Source organism: Dama dama, chromosome 25, assembly GCF_033118175.1.
Source record: "Dama dama isolate Ldn47 chromosome 25, ASM3311817v1, whole genome shotgun sequence".
Taxonomy (NCBI): Eukaryota; Metazoa; Chordata; class Mammalia; order Artiodactyla; family Cervidae; genus Dama; species Dama dama.
Window position 1 is genome coordinate 12,482,649 of NC_083705.1, and position 24,230 is coordinate 12,506,878.

Sequence of the window (24,230 nt, forward strand, 5' to 3'; positions counted from 1 at the left end):
CTGACTTACTTATATAGATGAAACAGGAAAAATCAAAGTGATGAGGAGGTGGATGATAACCTCAATGCCACCATTTTTTGAGCCTTTATAACACACCAGCACAAGGATAAAATGTTGGGTGCATTATTTCATGAAAGATTTATAATAATCCAAAGAGGTAGACAGACATAACACAATTAAAAAAAAAATTTTTTTGTTTTGATGTGGACCATTTTTTAAAGCCTTGTTATTAAATTTGCTACAATATTGCTTCTGTTTTATGTTTTGGTTTTTTAGGCCAGGAGCCACGTGGGATCTTGACTCCCCAACCAGGGATTGAACCTGACCGGAAGGCGAAGTCTTAAGCACTAGATGGCCAGGAAAGTCCCTATGACTCATTTTTAAAGTCCAGTTTATTGAGATATAATTTACATGCAGTAAAATTCACCTTTTTGTGAATTTTGTGAATTCACCTTTTGTGAATTTGTACGGTTCTGTGAATTTTGGCAAATGTATTTAGTCACAGCAACAGTACCACAGTTTAGATACAGAATACATACTTCCATCACTCCCCAAAATTCCCCACTGTCCCCCTTTCATTCCCCCAACTCCAGTTGCGAAGCAATCAGTAATTAAATCTGTTCCTACAGTTTCATCTTTTTCTAAAAAGGCATATAATTGGAATCACACAGTATGGTGAATTTTTAAGATGAATTTTTGATTACACAGCAGTACATGAATATTTTCTTCCTAATAAAAAAAAGTTGCAACATTGCAGATGAGCCTAAGTCCCCTTTGAAACCACATCCCCACCTGCACCTCATCTTTCTGCTCTGCAGGAGGGCTGAGGGCCAAAAATGCGTAACAGCTAGCAAGTCATGGCCAGCAGGATCACAACAAGCACTGGTGTTAACAAACAAAAGCGGCCATACGGTGCTGTGCCAGATGCATGCTCCCCCATGCTGTAAAGGGGCCAGCCCAGTGCCCCCAGCCCAGGCTCCTCCTCTACACAACTCTGCAAGGCGATGGGAGACAACCTACGGCAGAAAGGCCCTCTGAGCAGGGCAGGCATCTGCGGGAGAGTCAGCCCCTGACCACAGAGCTGCAGCTACTCCCCGGCTCTCACTAGGTCAGCCCTCCCCATCCCAGCTTCTCTTACCCACCTCGATTTCTAGAACAGCAATGGCACTGTTTCAAATTTTGCAATGGCACTGCAGCAGCCACCAGCAGACAGCAAGCCGCCTGGGGCTGGACCAGTTAGTTCCATCAGGAGAACTGAGAGAAATGCGTGGAGATCCCCGCTTTTCAAAGAACCTCCCTCAGGGGTCTTATTTTCACCTCCTCCAAGTGCTGTGGGGTTCGGAAGCGGGCAGCACACCTGTCTAACATCCAGACTGCTTGAGGGAGCCAGTGATCCACTCAAGGACATACGGCTCTTTGAACGGGAAGTTCTGGTCTTCTGAGTATCCTGCATCCTCTCCAGTAACCCAACCCCTGCTCCCAGATGTGGACAGAGTGGGAAGGTACTCAAACAGGCCACGGGCATTACTGGGGCAGGGAAGTGATGGATCCCGGTGCTCAGCAGAGGGGACCCCGGCACCGCTGTCCTGCATCAAGGAGGACTCACCCACGGGCTTCCTGGCCGTCCAGTGGTTAGGACTCCATGCTTCCACCGCAGGGGACACAGGTTCAGTCCCTAGTTAGGGAACTAAGATCCTGCAAGCCACTCACAGAGGCCAAAAAAAAAAAAAACAACAAAATGACTCACCCAACATGATGGCATCCACAGCTCCCCCAGGACAGAACTCGATCATAATCTGCAGAAAATACAAGGCAAAGTAACATGAGCAGCAGTGCCCAGCCCACGAATCGGGAGCCCCTCCAGGGCCGGCCCTGATCAGAGACATCTGCCAGCCCCTGATGCGTTTGCTCTTCGGCCCCTCTCCCTCCTGCCCAGGGGTTTGTCCAGTCTGCCCCCACACCCCTGAAACCTGACCTCAGTTCTTACAGGAGGCTCTCACACCCAGGAGTTACTTGGGCACTTCATTTTTCAAGGGAAAAAAAAAAAAAAGTCACCATGGAAACCTGCAGCTTCAGTGAACAGCCTTTTCAGCCAAGCCTACATCCCGTCCCTCTCCTCAGATCAGCCCTGTCTGCTCACTCACCCCCACCCGCCAGCTACCCTGCTTCTTACAATCCAAAGCCGAGTCTCAGAGGACACCTCCCACTCACACACAAGCTGGCCAAGGCCTCCCGGACTCCAGCACCTGTCTGCTGACTTCTCCATCACCCAGAGCCTGCCGTATCGGAACATCAGGTCCTTGAAGCCCAGCTCAGGTAGAGGAATCAAAGTCCAGAAAGAAGCCGTCACTGACCAAGGCCTCACAGGTTGTCTAGTGGCTCCTGAATGGAAAGCAGGTTTTCCTAACCTCTGGGTCATTCATTCATTCACTCAACACACACCCAACAGGTAACAGGCCCTGGGAGAACCACCTGATACAGGCCTTCAAGGGGGGTCCCAGCCCAGTGCAGCAAATGGAAAAAGCCAATTAGAGTCACAAGCACCAGGCGTGCTGACACAGGCCTACCCCCTGGTCTACTGCCATCTTCACTCTTTCTGGCCCATTCCGGGCTCCTATCATATACGGGAAGACGCTTTCTCTTTTCTTTAAAGCGTAAGTAGAGATGGGTGGGGAAGGCAGAAAGCGACACAAATTTCAAGGCACTCCCAGCATCTCCTCCTGCTCCCGGCTACTGCTGGGCCCTCTGACCCAGCTCTGCAGGGGCAGACACAGTGCCTGAGGGGCGCTCAAGGAGGCCCACCGCTCTAAATAGAAAAGAAAACCTCAGCTGTGACCTCACTGGGCCAGAGCCAGCTCTCTGGCCATAGGAAGGAGGAGCTGCTTCAGCGTTTTGACGAGACCTTCTAACTTGTAGCCGACTTTCCAGAGGCTTCCTGGCACTGTAAATATGAGGATGCGGTGATGCCTGGTTGGACCCAAGTCCCAAGCCCACCGCTCACTAGTTGTGGCCTTGGGCAAGTCATTTCAACTGTGTGAGCCTGTTTTCTCAACTGTAAGATGGGGTTGCTGATGTGCTTCCTCTTAGCTGGGCCCCACCTCTGAGCTATATTTAGGGGACAGGCCACCCCTGGAGATCAAGCAGTGAGCGCTAAGCTGGGCCAGGGACACCAAAGGAAAGGGTGCCAGGGACGGCAAGGCTGTGGCACCCTCCCTCAGCCCAGGGCAGCAGACAGGCCTGCCACAGGCTGGGCAAGGCTACAGGCCACGGGAGCCGGGCAAGGGAAGACCCACCCGCTCACACACCACCACCTGCCAGGGAGGAAGGACAGGGCCTCTGATGCTTCCACAGTCACTCTGGTCCTGCTTGGCCTGACCCAGCTGCCCTGGACTACTCTTTACCACTGTGGTGACTATCGTCCTAAATAAAAGTCATCAGAGATGTGTTAACATGCTGCAACCCAGTACATGAAGAAGCGGTACTTCTTTCTTCCACTCACTCACTCACTTGTGTGTTCACTGAACCAACCGCCAACCAACCAGGCTTGTTCCCAGGGTCAGAGTGACCTGGACACAGGCATCAACCTCTCGAGGCTCAGCATACCATTCTGCCTTTTAATAATGCTTGGCGTTACAAAAGAGAAGCCCAAATCCTACTCATCGCTAGAAAAAGCCCAGGCACAAGAGGCAGCAGTGGAAGAGAAGCCCAGCTTAGCCACCACACAAGGTCACTTATGAGTACATGGCCTGTAAGACGGGGGAATGGCACGCCCAGAGCCCACAGGAGTGACGGAGTCATCCAGGCCTTGACGGGCGACACACGAGACTCAGTCGCTATGAACTGTTTCTAGGATTTCTTTCTTGAGCTCAGGGGTTCAGGGTTTTTTATTGTTTTGTCTTATATTTTGAGACCCCATGAAAGCCACCCACTCACCCCTCAGATAGAAAAATGCAAATACAAACAAATGTTTGTGTGCAATTTCACTGACTTTTTGCATGCCCTCAAGTCCTACCACCAAACCCAGGCCAGTGTTTTCACCAGCTACTGACTACACAGCCTTGGCAATGACCTACCTCTCTGTAAAATGGGACGACACTACAGACGCCCCCAGAACTACCCTAAGGACCCGATGAGGTGGTAGGTATCAAGCCCCAAGCCTGAGCCTCACACACACAGAGGACGCAGGGCAGGCTCAGCTGTGTCCTCCTCTACTAGGGGCAGCCGAAGAGGAAACGGTGGCAGGCTTGGCTTCAAGTCCTGCCAAATGTGCGTTCAGTCACTCAGGCCTATTCAACTCTTTGCGACCCTTTGGACTGGAGCCTGCCAGACTCCTCTGTCCATGGGATTCTCCAGGCAAGAATGCTGAAGTGGGTTACCAAGGCCTCCTCCAGGGGATCTTCCCCACCCAGAGATCAAACCCATGTCTCTATGTCTCCTGTATTGACAGGCAGGTTCTTTACCACTAGCACCACCTGGGATGCCCTTTGAGTCAGCTTCCTTATTAGCTATGTGAACCTAGGTAAGTCACTTAATGTCTCCATGCCCCGATTTCTTCATCTGAAAATGGTACTAATCTTTTCTCCCCCCAATGTAATCAGACAGCCAATGACATGTCCAATACAAAAGCTACAACAACTAATATGCACTTGGTGAATCTAGCAAAGGAAATCTCTAGAAAGATCACACTTAGACCATGCTATTTAGGCTTCCTACAAAAACATGCCTTCCCAGAATTACAGTTCATCAACACTCCCACTGCCAGTATCAAAAGTCAGTATGAGAAGTGGTCAAACCTGGGCGGTTCCTGCATCTTTCAGTGAAACTTTGTCCCTTACACAATGCCCTTACACAAGGCCCCCATGACCCCTCCCCTCCCAGGTCAGCACTAGGAAAGTTGAAGCATTCTGCCAATCTCGTTTGCTTCCTCTTCTGCAATTTGAGACCTCCATGACGCCTTGCACTTCCTGTATTTTTTTACTTTTTATTTTCTTTGAGGCAAGGAATATGACTTTATTTGGAAAGCCAGCAGACAGAGAAGATGGCAGACTAATATCTCAAAATAGACATCTTCCATTATCATTATTATTCTGAGCCAGCTACTGGGAAGCTCTGAGTTTAGCTTTGGTTTTACTCCCATGAATAAATGTACTGACTTTTCATTCTACAACAGGATTAAATCTACAATATTTCACAATTTGCATATGGACCCCAATGAAGTGTCTTTAGAAGATGACTGTCCTGTAATCCACACTTCAAAATGTGAAGCTCTTTTTGAAACAGCAGTCCTTATTTGGAGTTAATCATAGCCTATGTCAGAGTGATGTTCTGTTTATTAACTTTTTGTAATTCTGCCCAACTGTACTCTCACATGTGGCAAAATAGAGTTTGGTTTTTCTTCTCCTTTTTTTTTTTTAATGAAAGTGGCTTTTTTCTGTCCTTTTAGTTTAAAAAGTTTCATGTCTTGGTGCCTTTTATATGATGTAAAAGAGAAAAATGATGTCTCTTTCATGACATGGTCCACACTGGGTTCCATTACACGGGTCTTAACACTTCACATTTCAGCTTCTCAGTGGTAGGGTCACAGGGAGCTTATAACATTAATTCTTAGTGCTTTTATAGAAATGCATGAGGTTTAATTAATAAAATGATTACCTCAATAAATGTAATAATAACAATAAATAAAAAGAAAACAATTGTCTGAATGCCTTAGGATATTACTAAATAGGCTGTTTAGAAAAGAGAATGGAAAAATTACATCAATACCCACAGAAGGTTTCAGTTCAGTTCAGTCGCTCAGTCATGTCCAACTCTTTGTGACCCCATGAACCGCAGCACACCAGGCCTCCCTGTCCATCACCAACTCCTGGAGTTTACCCGAACTCATGTCCATTGAGTCGGTGATACCATCCAACCATCTCATCCTCTGTTGTCCCCTTCTCCTCCTGCCCTCAATCTTTCCCAGCATCAGTGTCTTTTCAAATGAGTCAGCTCTTCACATCAGGTGGCCAAAGTATTAGAGTTTCAGCTTCAGCATCAGTCCTTCCAATGAACACCCAGGACTGATTTCCTTTAGGATGGACTGGTTGGATCTCCTTGCAGTCCAAGGGACTCTCAAGAGTCTTCTCCAACACCATAGTTCAAAAGCATCAATTCTTTGGCACTCAGCTTTCTTTACAGTCCAACTCTCACATCCATACATGACCACTGGAAAAGCCATAGCCTTGACTAGATGGACCTTTGTTGACAAAGTAATGTCTCTATTTTCTAATATGCTGTCTAGATTGGTCATAACTTTCCTTTCAAGGAGTAAGCATCTTTTAATTCCACGGCTGCAATTACCATCTGCAGTGATTTTGAAGCCCCAAAAAATAAAGTCAGCCACTGTTTCCACTGTTTTCCCATCTTGGTCTATTCTTGTATTTTCTACATTTTAATCAACTAATATGTTATAAAATTTCATATTAGAAGTACTCTTTAACAAAAAGTACTGGCCTAAAGTCACCCATGGCTACAGATGCATCTATTCATCTGAAAGGGGATGGGGCTGTGCCTATCCACAATGTAAGTCCCAGCAGGACCATGCCCAGAACACCCTCATTAAGGGTTTTCTATATATAAGAGCTTATCTGTAAACAGAAATAATTTTACTTCTTGTTTGCAATTTGCATGTCTTTTACTTCTTTTTTCCTGACTAATGTGCTAGCTAGTGCTTCCAATACTATGCTGAATAGAAGTGATAAAGGTAGGCATCTTTGCCTTATCTCTGATCTTAAGAGTTTTTAGTTTCTCACCACTGAATATGTTCACTGTGAGTTGTTCATATATGACCATTATTATGTTTAGATACTTTTCTTCTATTGATTTGTTAAATGTTTTTCTCATGGAAGTGTTGAATTTTGTCAAATACTTTTTCTTCGTTAGCTGAGATGATCATGTGTTCTCCCACCTTTATTCTGCTAATGCAGTTTGGTATATGCATTGATTTTCATATATTAAACCATCCTTGCTTCCAAGAATAAATTCCACTGGTCATGGTGTATAATCCTTTTATTATGCTGCAGTGTAGCCAAAAAACCAACAACAAAAACAAGTTGGGCTTCTAGACACTAACAATGAACAATCCAGTAAAAGAAAATTAAGGAAACAATTCCATTTATAATAGCATCAAGAAGAAGAAAATACTTAGGACTATCTAGGAAAAGGGAATAAGATTAAAGCAAGAAGGTGGAAGATGTGTACACTGAAAAGTGCAAACATGGCGAGAGACATTAAAGACGACACAAATGAACAGAGAGATGCCCTCTACGCGCGACTGAAAGGCTTTGTTACAAAGTCAATGCTACCCAACACAATCTACAGAGTCAACGCAATCCCTATCAAATCCTCATGGCATCTTTTATAGAAACTGAAAAAATTCATACTAAAATTCATATGGAATATCAAGGGACTCCAAGCACCAAAAGAACCTTGAAAAAGGACAGCTGGAAAAAAACTGTTCAAAGAAAATTGAAAGTCTCATACTTCTTGATTTCAAAACTTACTACAAAGCTACAATAATCAAAATAGCAAGGGACTAGCATAAAGACAGACATATAGACCAATGGAAGGAGATCCCAGAAATAAACCCTTGCATATATAGTCAAATGATTTTTAACAAAGCAGCCAAGACCATTCAGTGGAAAAAGAATAGTCTTTTCAACAAATCTTGTTGGGAAAACGGAATTACCAGTATGTGAGAGAATGAAGATGGTCCCTTAAATCATATACAAAAATTTACTAAAAATGGACCAAACACAAATGGAAGAGCTGAAACTACAAAATCCTTAGAAGAAAAAAAAAATGAGGGAAAAGTCATGACATTGAATTTAACTATGATTTCTTGATTTTGACACCAAAAGCACAGGCAACAACAACAAAAAAATTAAATTGACCTTTATCAAATATAATAACCTTTGGACATCAAAAAACACCATCAACATAGTGAAAAAGCAACCCACAGAATGTTAAGTATATATGACACTTACAAATCACATCTGATAAGTGACTAACATCAAGAATATATTAAAAAATATACTCTTACAACTCAAATAGACACAGATATACAAATAGGCAATAAATGCATGAAAATATGCTCAGCATTACTAATTAATGTAAACCAAAACCACAATTTAGACCTAGAGGGGCGGGATGGGATGGGAAGTGAGAGGGAGGTTCAAGAGGGAGGGGACAAATGCATACTTATGGCTGACTCATGTTGATGTATGACAGAAACCAAAACAATATTGTAAAGCAATTATCCTCCAATTAAAAATAAATAGATTTTTAAAAGCCACAATTAGATATCACTTTTCACCCACTGGGCTGGCTATTTTTAAAAAACAGAAAATAACAAGCAAGGATGTACAGAAATGGGAACACGTGTTTTGCTGGTGGGAATGCAAAATGCTGTGGCCACTGCAGAAGATATTATGGCAGTTCCTCAAAAATTTAAAACTAAAATCTGAAAAATTAAAAACAAAATAAAAAATACAATCGCCTTATGAACTGGTTTTCCACTTCTGAGTATATACCCAAAGAAATGAAAAGCAGAGTATCAAACAGATGTTGGTATACCAAAGCAGCATTATTCACAATAGTTAAAAGATGGAAACAACCCAAGAATACATCAAGAGATGAACAGAAAAACAAAATGTGGCACATACAATGGAATATTATCCAGTCATTAAAAAGGCATGAAGCATTGACACATATGAATGAACCTTGAAAATATTATGCTAAGTGAAAAAACGTCAGACACAAAAGGCCACACATATTTGATTCCATTTCTATGAAATGTCCAGAATAGGCAAATCCATGGTAGACAGGAGACCTAACCAGTCAATCCTAAAGGAAATTAACCCTCAATATTCACTGGAAGAACTGATGCTGAAGCTGAAGCTCCAATATTCTGGCCAACTGATACAAAGATCCGACCCATTAGAAAAGACCCTGATTCTGGGAAAGACAGAAAGCAGGAGGAGAAGGGGATGACAGAGGACGAGACGGTTGGATGGCATCACCGACTCAATGGACATGAGTCTGAGCAAGCTCCAGGAGATGGTGAAGGACAGGGAAGCCTGGTGTGCTGCAGCATGTGGACACATAAAGTCAGACATGACTGAGCAATTGAACAACAATAGCAATTGAGACAGAAAGGAGATTAGTGGTTGCCAGAGGCTGGGAGAAGGATCCCAGGGTGATAGACTGTGGGTCTTAAAATATGACCTAAATGCTTTTCAGCTCAGAAAAGTGCTGACACTATATGCAAAGCCCTGTCCAAGGTCATTTATTCACAGTCTCTCATTTAATCCTTACACAGTTCTTTAAGGTGAATACTGTTATTATCTCCATTTTCTCAGTCAAGGATCTCCAAAGTTTTTCTGTAAAGAGCATGCATGCTTAGTCACTCAGTCATGTCTGACTCTTTGCAACCCCATGGACTGTAGCTTACCAGACTCCCCTTCCATGGGATTTTCCCAGCAAGAATACTGGAGTAGATTGCCATTTCCTTCTCCACGGGATCTTCCCAATCCAGGGATCGAACCCTCATCTCTTGCTCTACAGGAGGACTCTTTACCACTGAGCCATCAGGGAAACCTTTCCGTAAAGAACCAGATAGTAAATAATTTTGGCTCTGCAGGGCTTTGATTCTGATGCTCCAGCCTGAAAGCAGTGGTGGATGAGACCTTATCAAATGAGGATGGCTGTATGCCAGCAAGTCCCATGGGCCACGGTGATGGGACTTCAGGGTGTGCAAGAAGGTGGCAGGCCAGATGTGGCCCATGGGTGGCTCCTTAACACCCGTATTCCAGATGAGAAAACGGAGGCAGAAAGCATTTCAGTAATTTGTCAAGATCCCCAGCTAATAAGAGATGAGGCCAGGATTTGAACCCAGGTGCTCTGATTTACGAGCTCACAGTCTGTCCTTAGGCTGGACTTCTTCCACTATCATTTGGAAGACACTTAACATGTCACACCCATCCCTCCTGGCATCGGAGCATCTTTTTCATAAGGTTTTAACCCCACCGGCCAGGTCGGAATTGCCTTCCTACCCAGTCTTGAGACCCACAGCTGGTACAGGCCGAGCTGGGATCTGATCCCAGGCTGCTCACACGAGCTGCCTGCGTGAGGAAGACAGGTCTGCCTGAGCCTGAATACTGGGAGCACACTCTAGAGCGGGAGGCGTTCGCGTTTCCTGGGCCCTCTTGTCAGATGAGTAAGCTCGGCACAGCTGGTCTCCCTAGTCAGCACTCACGAGCTCTTTGTGTCCCTGGAGACATCAGCCCATGAACATGCTCAAAGGACGCCCAATGGGAGACAGCCTGCAGTCGCTGGCTTGGGACTGCTTGGAGGCCAAAAGAAACTGGAAACCTCTGTTTACCTCGACCCCCTATCAGTTTAGATTAGGCAGCTGTCATGGAGCACCTGAAGGGTCACGGCCTTGCTACACGATCCTGGAGGGCCAGCTCGCCTCCCCATCATGCGTGTATTCATTTATTCGTGGATTGATTAGGCACCTACTCTGTTCCTGCACTATCTTAGCCATGGGAATTTGGCCCTGCACCTGTGCAGGTACTCTCTCCCCTCGGGGGCAGTGTCCTCTCAGAGTTGCCCTGGGACTGGTGACTATAAAAATCTTCCTTGGAGCTGTTGCAAATAGAGAATCAGCTCAATAATCCTTAGGACTGAGAGAGCAGAATTTAAACTCACTCTCCTCCACCTGGTCAACTCTTCAGGATGAAACACTGACACCAAAGTCCTGTGCCAAGCTGATTTCCGTCCCAGCAAGTCACATATACACAAAACCCCCCACCTCCCACCCCCCGCCATGTTCACTGTTCCCCGCCGTACAGTTTCACTCCATGCCTTCAACTTCCTTAGGACGTAAGCGGTTGCCTGATCAGTTAACACAGGTCGGCCTCAGTTTCCCCATCCACTACAAGTAACAGGAACTGACAGTCTTATTCTGTGCCCGGCCCTATGCCAAGTGCTTTGCATAAATTATCTTACCATTTGAAGTGGGTATTCTAAAAAATGCCTCTGCCTCACAGGATTTATTGTGAGGATTAAAGGTAACAGGATTAAGGTAACAGATGCCTGGCTCTCAGAACATTACCTGGCACACAGTCAGTAAATGCTTAACAAATACTACCCATTATTATCAGCATCTGCTGCTGCTGCTGCTAAGTCACTTCAGTCGTGTCCGACTCTGTGCGACCCCGTAGACGGCAGCCCACCAGGCTCCACCATCCCTGGGATTCTCCAGGCAAGAACACTGGAGTGGGTTGCCATTTCCTTCTCCAATGCATGAAAGTGAAAAGTGAAAGTGAAGTCACTCAGTCCTGTCTGACTCTTCGTGACCCCATGGACTGCAGCAGACCAGATTCCTTCATCCATGGGATTTTCCAGGCAAGAGTACTAGAGTGGGATGCCATTGCCTTCTCCACACAGCATCTGGTGACACTATATTCCCATTTTACATATGAGGAAACTGAGGCTCAGAGAAATTAAAGTCACAGAAATAGTAAGTACCAGGGCCAGGACCCGAACTGGGACCTACCTGGGTACCAAGTCAGCTGCACTCACCACCATGAAGGAAGAGACCTAGTGACCCCATGCCCCCATCCCTGTGCCTCAGGAAAGAAGCAAAAAAAGCTTGAGGCATAGCCTCCCAGCGGTGGGGGAAAAGGCGCCTGTCTCCCTGCTCCAGCACTTGCTGGGTCCCAGGGGTCAGCTCACACATACCAAGTGAGCTTGCTCACCCGGAGATAAAGGAGCCAAGATGTCACACCCCAGATAAGAGCAGGCTTGAACCACCCACGGGGTTTCAGACATCATCAACATGTACAGCCCGCAGGCAGCAGGACCAAGCCGGACCATCCCCAGGAGACAACTGAGGCATGCTCAAGCCATACCCTGGAGACCACATGGTGCTCGAGGCCCGGGTCTCCTCCTTTCCCTGGCCCTCCCCAAGGCCAGCAGGAGTTACTGGGTACACAGAGATGCTCAATAATTAAATGTTGGCAACACTCCTGGAACTAAAAGTAAATAAAATTAAATGGCAAAAAAAAAAAAAAAATTAAAAGGCAACCCTCTCCACTATTCTTGCCTGGAGAGTTCTATGGACAGGGGATCCTGGTGGGCTACAGTTCATGGGGTCACAAAGAGGCAGACATGCCCGAGCTCACCCTCGTGTAGGTCTGGACACAGCCCCAGACCTCCCTGTGATCCTGTGACTGTGCGGTCTAAACCCCTTTCCTGCGTCGAGCCTTAGTTTCCCTGCCTGGAAGACGAAGCCTCTAACAGCTGAAAGGTCATTGCAACACTGACATTTGACGGTCCAAGGTGACGGACATCACTTAATCATTAAGTATTATTATATTTAATATTTATAAAAGTGCATTTATATCATAAATTATAAGAGCCCGGACCTGATTCGTGAACAGTGTTTGCTGAATGAATTTATGAAGAACAAAGAAATATGAATGAAACATTTCAGTGGCCTTCAGATGCCCAGAAGTCAGGGCAAAACTGCCCAAAAAATGACTCACATAGCTGATTCTGCAAAGAAAGCAAGCCTGTCCCTCCCTCTGCTGCTGACCAAGAGAACAGAGATAATGACTGCCATTATTGAGTGCATAAGGCATACCAGGCCCTGTGCTGAGCATTTTACAAGCATTCATTTACTTATTCCTGTAAGCAATTATATTTCTATTTTACAGATGTGGAAACTGAGGTTTGGTGGGGAAAGAGCCTCCCCAAAGCCACTAACCTCCTAAGTCCACAGAACGAGGGTAGAAACCCAGGTCTATCCGACTCCCAAGATCCAAAGATAGCTGAAATGTGCCGCCAAAGGCAAGCCCATTCCCCTCTCGAGACCTGCTTCTTCTTGGGGAAGGGGGTAGGTGCTGCCTCTTCACCTACCTCTTCACCCCTTCTTTCCCAGGTCTCCCTGCCCTGAGAGGCACAGGGACACCCCATCAGCACAGAAGACAGAGGCTTCTGTTTGCTCCACAGAGACCTGTAGAAAGAAGGTCCCTGAAACACAACAGTGAACCCAAAAATGTCCCCAGCCTCTCAGCAGCTGGTCCCTGGAGGTGGAGTCAGGAACCTCCACACCTCTGAGCTCCAGGCCAGACAATGCGGCCATTGAGCGGGGCGGCCCACACCCACGAGGCCTCCGGAACGCAGGGCCTTGCTCCTCCGCCCCCAGCCCCACCCACCACGTTCACAGAGAAGGAATTCGGGTTCCCCTCGAGACGGGCAACTGAGTGCCCCCTGGCAAGAAGGAAGAGCACAGGGGGCGGCCTTGGGGTTCCTAAGGAGTGTGGGGGGGGTCCTGTGAACGCAAGGGGGAACCTCTAAGCCTGTCCAGCACATCTGGCACACCCGCCAGTGGGGGTGGGAATTACTAGACGAGATAACCGAGACAGCGCCAAGTGTGCTGGCTCCAGCCCCGGGGCACCCCTGGAATAGCACTGAGGTGATTCAAATTGGGGGTGCCTAACTCCTTCTGGTACTGTCTGACCCAGAAGTCAGGAGCACCGACTTCAGGGTCAATGTCCTCTGAGCCTGAGTCCAAATGCTGCCGCTGTGTGTCTCTAGGCAACACGCTACACCTCTCTGAGCCTCTAATAATATGTGCTCATCTGCAAATGGAGACAACACATTCTCAGCGTGATGGAGTCGTGGGAGAGTAAATGAGCCAGCACATGGAAGAGCAAGCACCAGGCCTGGCACCTGGCAGAGCGTGACAGACGACAGTCACCAGCATCATGGGATGATTATCACCATCGCCACTCATCACACCAGGAAACCAGGGCTGGGGCCAGACTCCAGGGAGACGCAAACTGGATTTTCGGCCCCCAGGGGAGACACAAACAGATCTCTGTCTGCACAGATACTTTTGATCTCTTGACCATCTGTCTGTCCAGCCATCATTCCCGAAAACCAGGGGTAGAAGGGCTCCTGCCGCCAAAGAGAGGAGTGGCCCAGGGCCGTGCCCCCCAGAAGACGGCTCACAACCCACACGACCAGGAAATCAGGGTCACAGGAAGCACAGACACACCGCTGGGAGGCCTGCCTGCCTGCAAGGACACACATTCTTCCACTAAAGCCATTCGAGGCTTGTGGCACGTGAGACAGTCCTCAGGGACAAGCGGGGCTGAAACCGAGGGAAGCGGGGTGGTGAGGTGGGCATGGCAGGCAGGGGAAGGGCGGGGCTGCTCACAGCCAAGGAGACCTCGAAGGGTGGGCGTCATGTTCTACTACATCCCCAGGCAACCCCCAGGCTTCCTCAACTTACCTCCTGTGGGATAATCTCCAAGGAATGAAACCTGAGTAAGTAAGGGGAGCCCAGGTTCCGACCTGGAGTCAGACATGCATGCGTGCTCAGTCACTCGGTCATGTCCAACCCTGTGACCCCACGACTAGCCCGCCAGGCTCTTCCGTCCATGGGGTTTTCCAGGCAAACCTGGGTTCTAATTCCGGCCCTGACGCTAACTAACCTTGAACAAGGAATGACCTTGGAACAAGTAAGCGTAGAGCGCAGACCCTCAGTTGGAACTACAGAATCTGCCACCTGGGGAGTGAACAAATGGGAAGACTTGGGGAAAGCCCAAGGCTCGGGACCTGGCACTCGGTGGGTGTGCTCCAAGCCGTAACACCAGAGGCTGGATGCACGTGGGAAACTGAAATGAGCAGCCCACTCTCAGAGACAAGCCAAGCGCCAGTAGCAGACCCAGGAAAAGTTGAAGGAACAATCTGAGAGCAGCAGAGAGGAGAGCAACAACACTGGGTGCCCTGGGCAAGTCCAAGCATCTATCTGGCTATACACTCTACAATTTTCCTTTTTTGTCTGCCTCCCCACCCCCACCCCACTGCCCCATAGAATGTGAATTCCTGAAGGGCAGGGCTTTGTGTCTGTGCCCTTAAGACTTCCGGGCACAGAGCTGATGCTCTGGAAACATTTGCTGGTGAACAAATAAATGAACGAGTGAGTCAGTGACTGAACAAATGAATGGATGAACAGTGGCTGCCCCACCTGCTCCAGGGAGGGGGGAGCCCAGTCACATGAGAGCACGAATGTAGAATACCAGACACAGGTGGGAGGTACCATGATGGGGACGCACAGGCTCTGCCACGGCGGCAAGCACTGACGGTCCCATTGGTGAGGACCCAAGTCTAAGGGCTCCTGAGACAGAGACCAGTGCGGGCACAGCCGGGAAGGAAGAAGCAGCCCCCGGGATCCAAGGAAGACGTAAGACAGCCTGTCACCTCCGGCTCATCCCTCTGCTTCCCCACTTCCCACCAAGGCCTGCGGTCACCTACTCGCATCAGGGCCAGGCTGGGCGTTAAGGCAGTGGGGCTGCCCAGGGGTGTCGGGGGGCAGATGGGCAGCAGGCGGCCGTCTACAGGCAACAGCGCTCAGCCCAGCTCATAGATGCCATTGGGAGTGTGAGCCCCTGTGGCTGGAGCTGCCGAACCTTCCAGTCAAGCCAGACACTTGGATTCTCACATGAAAAACACCAGCTTATGAAGGGTCACACTTCTGGAGAACTCTAGAGAAAGCCTGCCTTCAGTATAGCCTGTGGGCCAGGTTTGCACGTTTACCTGCCATCTAGACTTTGAACAACAGACATGACCTGTCTGCTGGGTGCCTGGCATGGGGCTCCTACTGTCTTGCCAGCTGGGACACACTGGGTTTCTAGTGAGGTTTGAGATCAGTGTCATCACCCTTAATGCCCAGATGGGGAAAATGATGCTCAGAGACACACGTGGGGTCACACAACAGCACACAGGCAGCCAGTCTCCAGCCCACATCTGAATGACTGCAAAGCCACTGCTTGAAGGACAGAAGGCAGGAAGGGTGTGTGTGAAGCTGGGGCGGGGCAGTGAGCAGTGAGCGGGTGGGAGGGTCACACAGGAGTGCTCCGGCGGGGATGACGGCTGGCCGATGGGCTCAGGGGGTGAACTGAGTGCTTGGGAACGTGGCAGGCAAATCCCTGGACCACAGAGTCACCCTTGTGCCTGTGAATGTGACCCAGAGACCGCAGCCCAGCCATTGCAACAGCAGGATTCCAGACAAAACCCCACGTTACCCCAGCCTGGCCGTCCACAGCCACTCGGTTCTACCTGCTCGGGGCTGAGGGTCCACTGTGCCCAAGGTGGAAGCCGGAGGGATTCCAAAGCCACAGGCCCCTCCCCACCAGACTCTGCCAAGGAATGCTCTGCAGGGTAACAGCTCTTCAAGTGGAGGAGGGGGGCCCAGACTGTGTCCTCTGAACAGTTCCCAGTGGTAGCCAGGGCTGGTACCCGGGGTGCGGGGGCACTGCGGCAGTGGGTGTCTGGCTGGTCTGGGTTGGAACCTGGCTGGGAGCCCTAAGCCAATCTTTCTCTCTCTCTCTCTCTCTCTCTGACCCTCAGTCTTCACACCCATAAAATGGGTTGACAACCTCTCAATCCCATAGAACTGTGAGGATTTGGCAAGTGAATCACGACAGGGCCCAGCACAGGGAGGAAGTGTCCGGCAAAGGCCCGATCTCTGTGCTCTTTTGCTGCTCCTTCCCTCTCACCACCCCCTGCCTCCTGATTCACCCTCTGGGCCAAGAAGTTACAAGTTTCTGCACCTGCGTCCCCTCCCTGGGCCGCACAGCACCCTGTCCGTGCAGCAGAAGCGGTAAGAAGCAACAGCACGCTTCTGCGGAGGACTCAGAGCTCGCACAGACTCTCAAGCGCTTTGTGCTCAGTCGCTCGGTTGTGCCCGACTCTTTGAGTCCTGTGGTCCTTTATGAAGTGCTATTATGATTATGTGTGTCCCCAGAGTGGATGCCCCTACATGCCTAATGCAGAAGGACACAGAGGTCAGTGACTGCCAGGGAACACCAGGAGCACCAGGATCCCGTGGGAAGAGGCGCTGCCCACAATTCTGCCCAGAAGGGCCACCACAGGGCACCAAGCTGGCCACAGACATGGAACTCAGACTTCAGAGACAAACAGGCAAGGGCAAAGGGAGGCGACGTGGGCCAAAAGGCCTCCTTGGGATCACCCCTTCCGAGTCCCGGGCCCTGCAGGCCAGGAGAGGGGGGCAGGGGAGGGACGGTGCCCCCTAGGGTCACAGAGAGCTGGTCTGAGACCCGAAATCTCAGGGTCCCAACTCCAGCGCAGTGCCCTTCGACTGCGCTAATGGACTCTCTAAATGCACGCCGCACTGTCAGTGACTTTCTCATGTCACATTCTCTTTATAGTTCTTGTATTATTTTAAGGCCAGATATGCAATCTCTGTCGGTGACCAACGGCTACCCTCGGAGCCCAACGCGACAAGCCACAGAAACCCTGGCCGGTGACACGCGGTCACGTGAACACGTGTGGGCAGCGGGCCCCTCCCACCCACAGGCTGCTCCGTGACCTGGGCCGGCACTTCCTCTCGGAGAAGGCTCGCTTTCAGACAAGCAGTCACATTCTGGAAAGCCTGCAGTCACTCCTTCAGACACACACACACACACACACACACACACACAACTCGGTGTTCATGCACAGGGAGTTCACATATGCCTCACAAGCCTATTTTTGGATTCCTTGCACCAGGAGTCCTGGTTGAAACACCCCCAGATCTGGGAAGCTGACTTATGGGCAAAGCAGCCCTGACTATATGAAAAAAAAAGTCATCTTACACAATTTTCTGGGAACACAGTCCTCTTGGTTATCTGTACTTTCCTCATTTGATAGAGACGTAGGATGAGAAATAGACCCTCTCACTTCTACTTTAAGAAAAACAGTGACAGATACAGAGACCAGACATGTAGTTGCCAAGGTGGAGGGGGACTGGGGAAGGAGGGATTGGGAGTTTGGAATTCGCAGATGTGAACTATTATATACATGATGGACAAACAACAAGGTCCTACTGGATAGCACAGGGAACTATTAGTCAATCAATATTCTATGATAAAACACAATGGAAAAGAATAGGAAAAAGATTACACATATATATTACTGAGCTATTCTACTGTACAGAAGAAATTAACACAACATGGTAAATCAACTGTAGTTTGATCATTTTTTTAAAAAAGAAAGAAATCCAGCGGTGTGTGCTGGTGACAAACAGCCCTCAGGCTCAGTATTGGGGGGCGTCAGGGAGTAGTGAGGTCTGAGGCGAATTAGAGAGCGAATCTCCACCTGAGGGGCCACTGCTACCCAGCCTCAGGCAACCGCTGCCACATCTGCTGGTTGTTCTAAAAAAAAAGTCCAAAGCCGACAAAATGCTACCAGCAAATTTCTAAAACCATTTTGTGTGCCAAACAAAACCTGTGTGGATCTGTCCTAGCCCGACATCCTCAGTTTGTGACCTAGCTCACAGCCTGACTGGCTCCTCCCAACAACACAAGAGGCTGTGAGAGGGAAAGACACATCATTCTCACCCGAGGGTGCTGTGATCCCCAGGGGACATCGGGCAACACAGAGGCAGAGGTCATGCACGTGCGATCAGTCATGTCTGACTATTATGACCTGATGGACTATAGCCTGCCAGGATCCTCTGTCCATGGGATTCTCCAGGCCAGAATATTGGAGTGGAGTGCCATTCCCTTCTCCAGGGGATCTTCCTGACCCAGGAATTGAACCCAGGTCTTCAGCACTGCAAGCAGATTCTTTACCATCTAAGCCACCAGGGATAGAGGCAGAGAGACAGCTAAACACCCTACAACACACAGGGCAGCTCCCTCCACACAGAAAATTATCCAAACCCTGACGCAGACCGGGCAGAGCCCGAAAGGCCTGGAAGCTCCTCTGGGGAACATGATGGGAGTGGGGGGAAGCTTGCCCCTCCAGCTTAGGGCAGCCGCTGCTTTCTCTATGGTTCCATTAGATTTCAACAGAGGGTTCCACAGCTAAAGATGCTAGGAAAGCGCAGGTGGAGATGATGCAAGTTGAGACATGACCTGCGGGAGCAAGACCACTGGCCTCCAGAGAGAGGTGGGCCCAAACACAACCTCTGTCCCGCAAGTGTTTCTGCACAAGCTAGGCCACCTCAGTCCTAAGAGGACCACCCCAACCTCTGGCCTTTCAGGCTTGGCCAGGCCCAAATGCACCAGCCAAAACAGTGCCCTGGCCTGGGGAGTGTCCCCAGGTGGAGGTCCTGAGACTGGGGCACCGCATGGCCCTGAGCGGGAGGAGTCCCTCCCCTGCTCACCCTCCCTGCCGAGCCCAGTCACTGCCAGGCACCGAGGAGGCCCATGGGGACCACATCCCTTCTACCGTGGAGTGCAGGGCCAGGGAGGAAGGCTTTGGCAGGCAAAGGGATCGGGCCAGAATGGAGCAAACTGGTTTATTTTCCTTTAATACTATTTATGGCAAGTGGGCCCTCCTTTTCCATTTAGGGTAGTAAGATGAAAGCTTCTTTTTCAATAAATATATTTAACTTCTAAAAAGTGAGTCACCTTAAACAAATACTAACTATTCTAGAGGTAGCAGAATGAATGAGATTTAGGAGAGGCAGCCCTACCAACAGTGTTACTATAGCTCTTTAAGTCTGAGAATAACAAGGTTATCCCTGGGGGAGGTGGGGTGGGGAAATCCAGGAAGGCTCCCTGACTGTGGAGGCCTTCCGTGCTAAGCAAGGGTCACTGCTTTGTTTGGTAGTCAGCAAGGAGATTCCTGGGCTGATAAACTTGTGCAAAACTTTCTGAGGGCAGAGGGACTTCAGAACTCGACCTGTGCCAGGGCTCCAGGAGTGGAAGCCAGCCCTGCTGTGTGCGCATGAAAGGCCTTTCCTCACCCTGTGCAGATTTCATCATCCACCCTGACATCACTATTCATCCTTTTGGCCAGTGGCATGATCACAGCAAAGCCTCAGCAAGGTTCACTGAGTCAAAGGCAGAAAGGCCAGAAGAGAAGAGGCTTCCAGAAACCCAGTATGAGGGCATAGTGGGAATGGAAAGAAAGAACTATGAGAGGAGGGGAGAGAGAGTCAATGGCATTAACTAAGCACCCACTCTGGGCCAGACACTGCTGCCCATGCCCAACCTGCATACCTCACTTAATCCTTACAATGGACTAGGTTTTGTTATCATCATTCCCATTTTAGAGGTAAAGAGCTAGAGACTCAGCGGTTAGCTAAGATCTCAACTGGTGCTACAAGCCAGGACTGGTTCCCTCTTCCTCCACTGCAGGGCAGGGAAGAGGACAATGCATGAGACATACACGCAGAAGAATCAAGGGGACTCAGAATAATTAATCACACTAATGGCTGAGGCCGAGAGCAGACCCTGGCCTGACTGAAACCGCCGCCCCGCCAAGGTCTCCCGACACCTACAACAAGACCACAACCCCTACCTACCTGTTCTCATCTCCTACCAACCACACCCCAACCCAGGCACACTGGCCCCTTGCTCCCTTTGAACGTGATAAGCACACTTTCACCTCGGGGGCCCTTGCTGACCCCTGGATCCTCCCTCAACTGGGTCCTTCTCGGAGAGGCCTCCCGCTGACCATGCATGAAAGGCGGCTTGCCCTGTTCCTAAGTCACACCTCTGATTTCATATCCATCATGGTCCTTATGGTTACCTGAATCATGTGTTTATGCGCTTATCGGCTGACTTCCTCACCAGACTGTAACCTCCTTCAGCACAAGAACTGTCTCTTGCCCCCACTGAATCCCTGGCCCCTAGAACAGGGCCTGGCACAGAGCAGGCGCTCCGCAATGTGTTCAAGGCCAAAGATAATCTGGTCTCCTTTCACGTGGGTCTCTGCCTCTCCTCCTTTGCCATCTTCCAGTCACAACTTTTGTCTGGTCCTTTACAGGCTCCACTGGTTCCTGCCTCAGGGCCTCTGAGAATACTTCCTGTTCTCTCTAGCTGGAAATTTCTGCTCTCTAAATTTCTGCAGGTCTGCCCTGCAGCCTGTCTTTGGGGCCTTAGCTAAAAGATCACCTCTTGAGAAAGGCCTTCCTTATTTGAAGCATCTGTCCCTGACATGCCTGCCCCCCTCCCACCAAGAACTTCCATCACATTTCCCAGTCTATTTTTCTTTCACACACTTATCACTTGCTGAAGTCCTCTCATTTACTTCTTTATCTGCTGCCATATTGTCTACTTCTACCACTAGACTCTGAGCCCAGTGAGGCCAGGGATCTGGCCAGCCTCGATCATTTCTGTATCCTCCGGGCGGGATCAGGACTGGGCACAAGGATGGAATTCAACAGACACTTGTTTACACGAATAAATGGAGAACCCTGTGATCTGACAGGGCTGCAGGCTTAATTCCTCCAAGATGACCCAAGCTTCTAGAGACAAAAGCCAGAAGTCCCATGGTGAACAGGCAACAGATCACAACAGCAGATCTGCTGTCCTGTCAGAAAGGCTGAGGGAAACCCGGGCTCAGAAACCAATCAGAGGAGCTTTCAGAACCGTCACAGCTTGCCACGCAGGACTTCGCAGCCACCTTTGCTTCCTGGCCAGATTCTGCACAGGAAAGGCTTCCACCCTGCAAGCTACTGAAAGCTAGAGAACTGTTTCCATCACAAACAAGGGCAACACCGCCCCAAGGCTGGGCTCTGTGGGCTGCGGGCGCTCTCCTGCCTCCACCCTCCCCAGGGCAGACCCCACAAGGGGAGGCGTTTCTGCCTGGACTCCACGCCTGCCTCTGCCCTGGACCAGCACCAGGGGAGCACAAAGACAGGGTCCTGCCTACCAGAGGAGGGAGATACCAGGACTGACGCTAGCACTGAAATGAGACGGTAGGATGAGAGACAACAAAGGAGCAGAGAGAAGAGGAAGAGGGGGTACGTTCCACCAAGCGGTCCCCGGGAAGAACTTAAAAGGCCTCATTGTGGAAGTAAAGGTCCGGCTGGCTCTGCAGATGACACTGCGGAGGGCTGCCTGGATGAAGGCCCGAGATGCACCCACCTGCAAGTAGCCTGAACAGCTGCAGAGAGAGGCCTGGGAAGATGTTGGCAGACAGACTATACCTAGCCCATGTACCAGGTAATGGGTTTGGAATATATTCTGGGGAGCTGTGGAAGGGCTTTTCAAAGGGCAGTGTGACATGAGCAGGGTCTCTCATCCACAGTATCTGATGTCTGTACGTCTGCCCTTGTAACTAATTCATTGTGTGACTTTAGCTGAAATTCCAACACTTTGGCCACCTGATGCGAAGAACTGACTCATTGGAAAAGGCCCTGATGCTGGGAAAGAGTGAAGGTGGGAGAGAAGGGGATGACAGAGGATGAGATGGTTCGATGGCATCACCGACTCAATGGACATGAGTTTGAGTAAACTCCGGGAGTTGGTGATGGACAGGGAAGCCTGGCATGCTGCAGTCCATAGGGTCACAAAGAGTCGGACACGACGGAGCGACTGAACTAAGACCCTCTCTGGTCCGCAGTTGTCTATTTTTCAAATGAGATGTTGGCTGCGTGACACCCAGCTGTAGCATTCCATGGTTTAGTCAACACAACACTCATCTGAATCCAGGGGTGTGCCAGAGCCAGCTTTCACTGGCTTGTGAGGACTGTGCTAAATTTTCAAGAATTTTTGTAACCTAGTAACATAATCTATGTTTAAAATTAAGTTAGGTAACCTTGTTATTTTAAAAATTGCATTAAAGACAACAAAGACGATAAACATTCAAAACTCATCAATTATCTAATTATTATAGCACATTCTACTGTTATCTCTACTCTTGAAGTTGTTTAAATCTGTCATATCTGTATGGCAGAAATAACTTCATCACGGAGTGGTCCGACAGCTCTGTTAGTGACATTTTGTTTGAGTTTGAAATTGATCACGGTGGGAATATTTACACCACAGAAACTGGCAGATGACATCAACTAGGGCTGTTCTTTCCAGAGCGGTGACTGTTAAACATTTACCACCATGCCATTCCCACTCCTATGTAGGAAAAGAGATCCAACCCTTGAAAGGCTTTCCCAGACATCAAAATCTGGTCAGGGCAAGGAGTGGGAACTGGGGAGGGGCAGTTATAAACCAAAGGAAATTCATGAGATCAGCCCAGGGTTTCCCGCATTCGCCTATTTGCGAGGCCTGGGTATACACCCAGAGTTGCATGGTCTACACTGTCTAATGCAACAGCCACTATGTGGCTCTTTTTTTTTTTTTTTTGACAGGACAGAACCACATGTGGTTCTTGAGCACTTGAAATGTGGCTAGTATAGAACTGTATGTATCAATCCATTCCCTTTTAATTAATTTAAATTTAAAAACTGATATTTGACTCTATTATTGGGATACATTTAAGAACATTGTAACAACCTGAGGACAGGAATCTACTTTTTCATCCAGAAATTTCATGACGTCTAAATACAGAGGAAACCTTTCTGATGAAACTGTAGCTCCTAAATTGAGATGTGCTGTAAGTGTGCAACACATACTAGATTTGAAAACTTCAAATGGAAAACAACTAAAATATCTCATCAATATTTTTTTATTGATTACATGTCAGAATGATAATGTTTTATATACTATGTTAAATAAATTATATTACTTAATTTCATCAGTTTCTTTTTGCTTTAATGCAGTAATTAGAAATTTTTAAATTATACATATGGCTCGCATTATATTTCTATTGGATAGTGCTAGTTTAGAATAACACTTGCACCATTTGTATTCAAAAGCAGAAGTGATCATAAGAAACTACGAGAAGGGTTTTGCGAAGGTTACAAACTCTAGAAGAAAATGAGTCAATCTTGTCAGATTGCAGGTGGGGTGGTTTGGTGAGTGACCTCCGCCCCACCTGGGAAAAGCCCGTCCGGACCGCCACGGCCGGGCAAGACACCCAGGATGCGAGGGAAACAGTCAGCTTCTCATCCTAAGGTCCAGCCCCTGAAAGCAGACTCTAGGTCAGGGCTGATTTTGTCAAAGACACCCACACAGAAAAGCTGGCCCCTGGAGCCACATAGAAGACCTGAGCCTGGCCACAAGATGGGGCCAAGAATCATCTCACAGAAGGAAACACCAAAAAGTTGGTGCCCTTTAACCTAGTATTTGAGAAGGAGACTCCTCTCTTCCACACTTCCGTCCACGCTGCTTCAGACTGCCCTTCCTTCTCTTACCCCTTGCAGAACTCCTATGCATTCTTAAGATCCAGTTCAAATGTTCCTTTCTCTAAACCCTTTTCTGACCAATGATGTTCCCATCTCACATCCTTGGACTTCTGGCCTAGTCCATTCTGACCACTTC

General features: G+C 48.7%; 1 protein-coding gene across 1 annotated transcript in view; it reads right to left on the reverse strand.

Moving 5' to 3' along the window:
- Positions 1-24,230, reverse strand: part of STK10 (serine/threonine kinase 10) — a 122,719-nt gene that overhangs the window by 68,231 nt on the left and 30,258 nt on the right. The window contains exon 3 of the mRNA XM_061129457.1: positions 1,748-1,796. Within this exon, the coding sequence (XP_060985440.1) occupies positions 1,748-1,796 (49 nt within the window). The remainder of the gene's footprint in view (positions 1-1,747; positions 1,797-24,230) is intronic.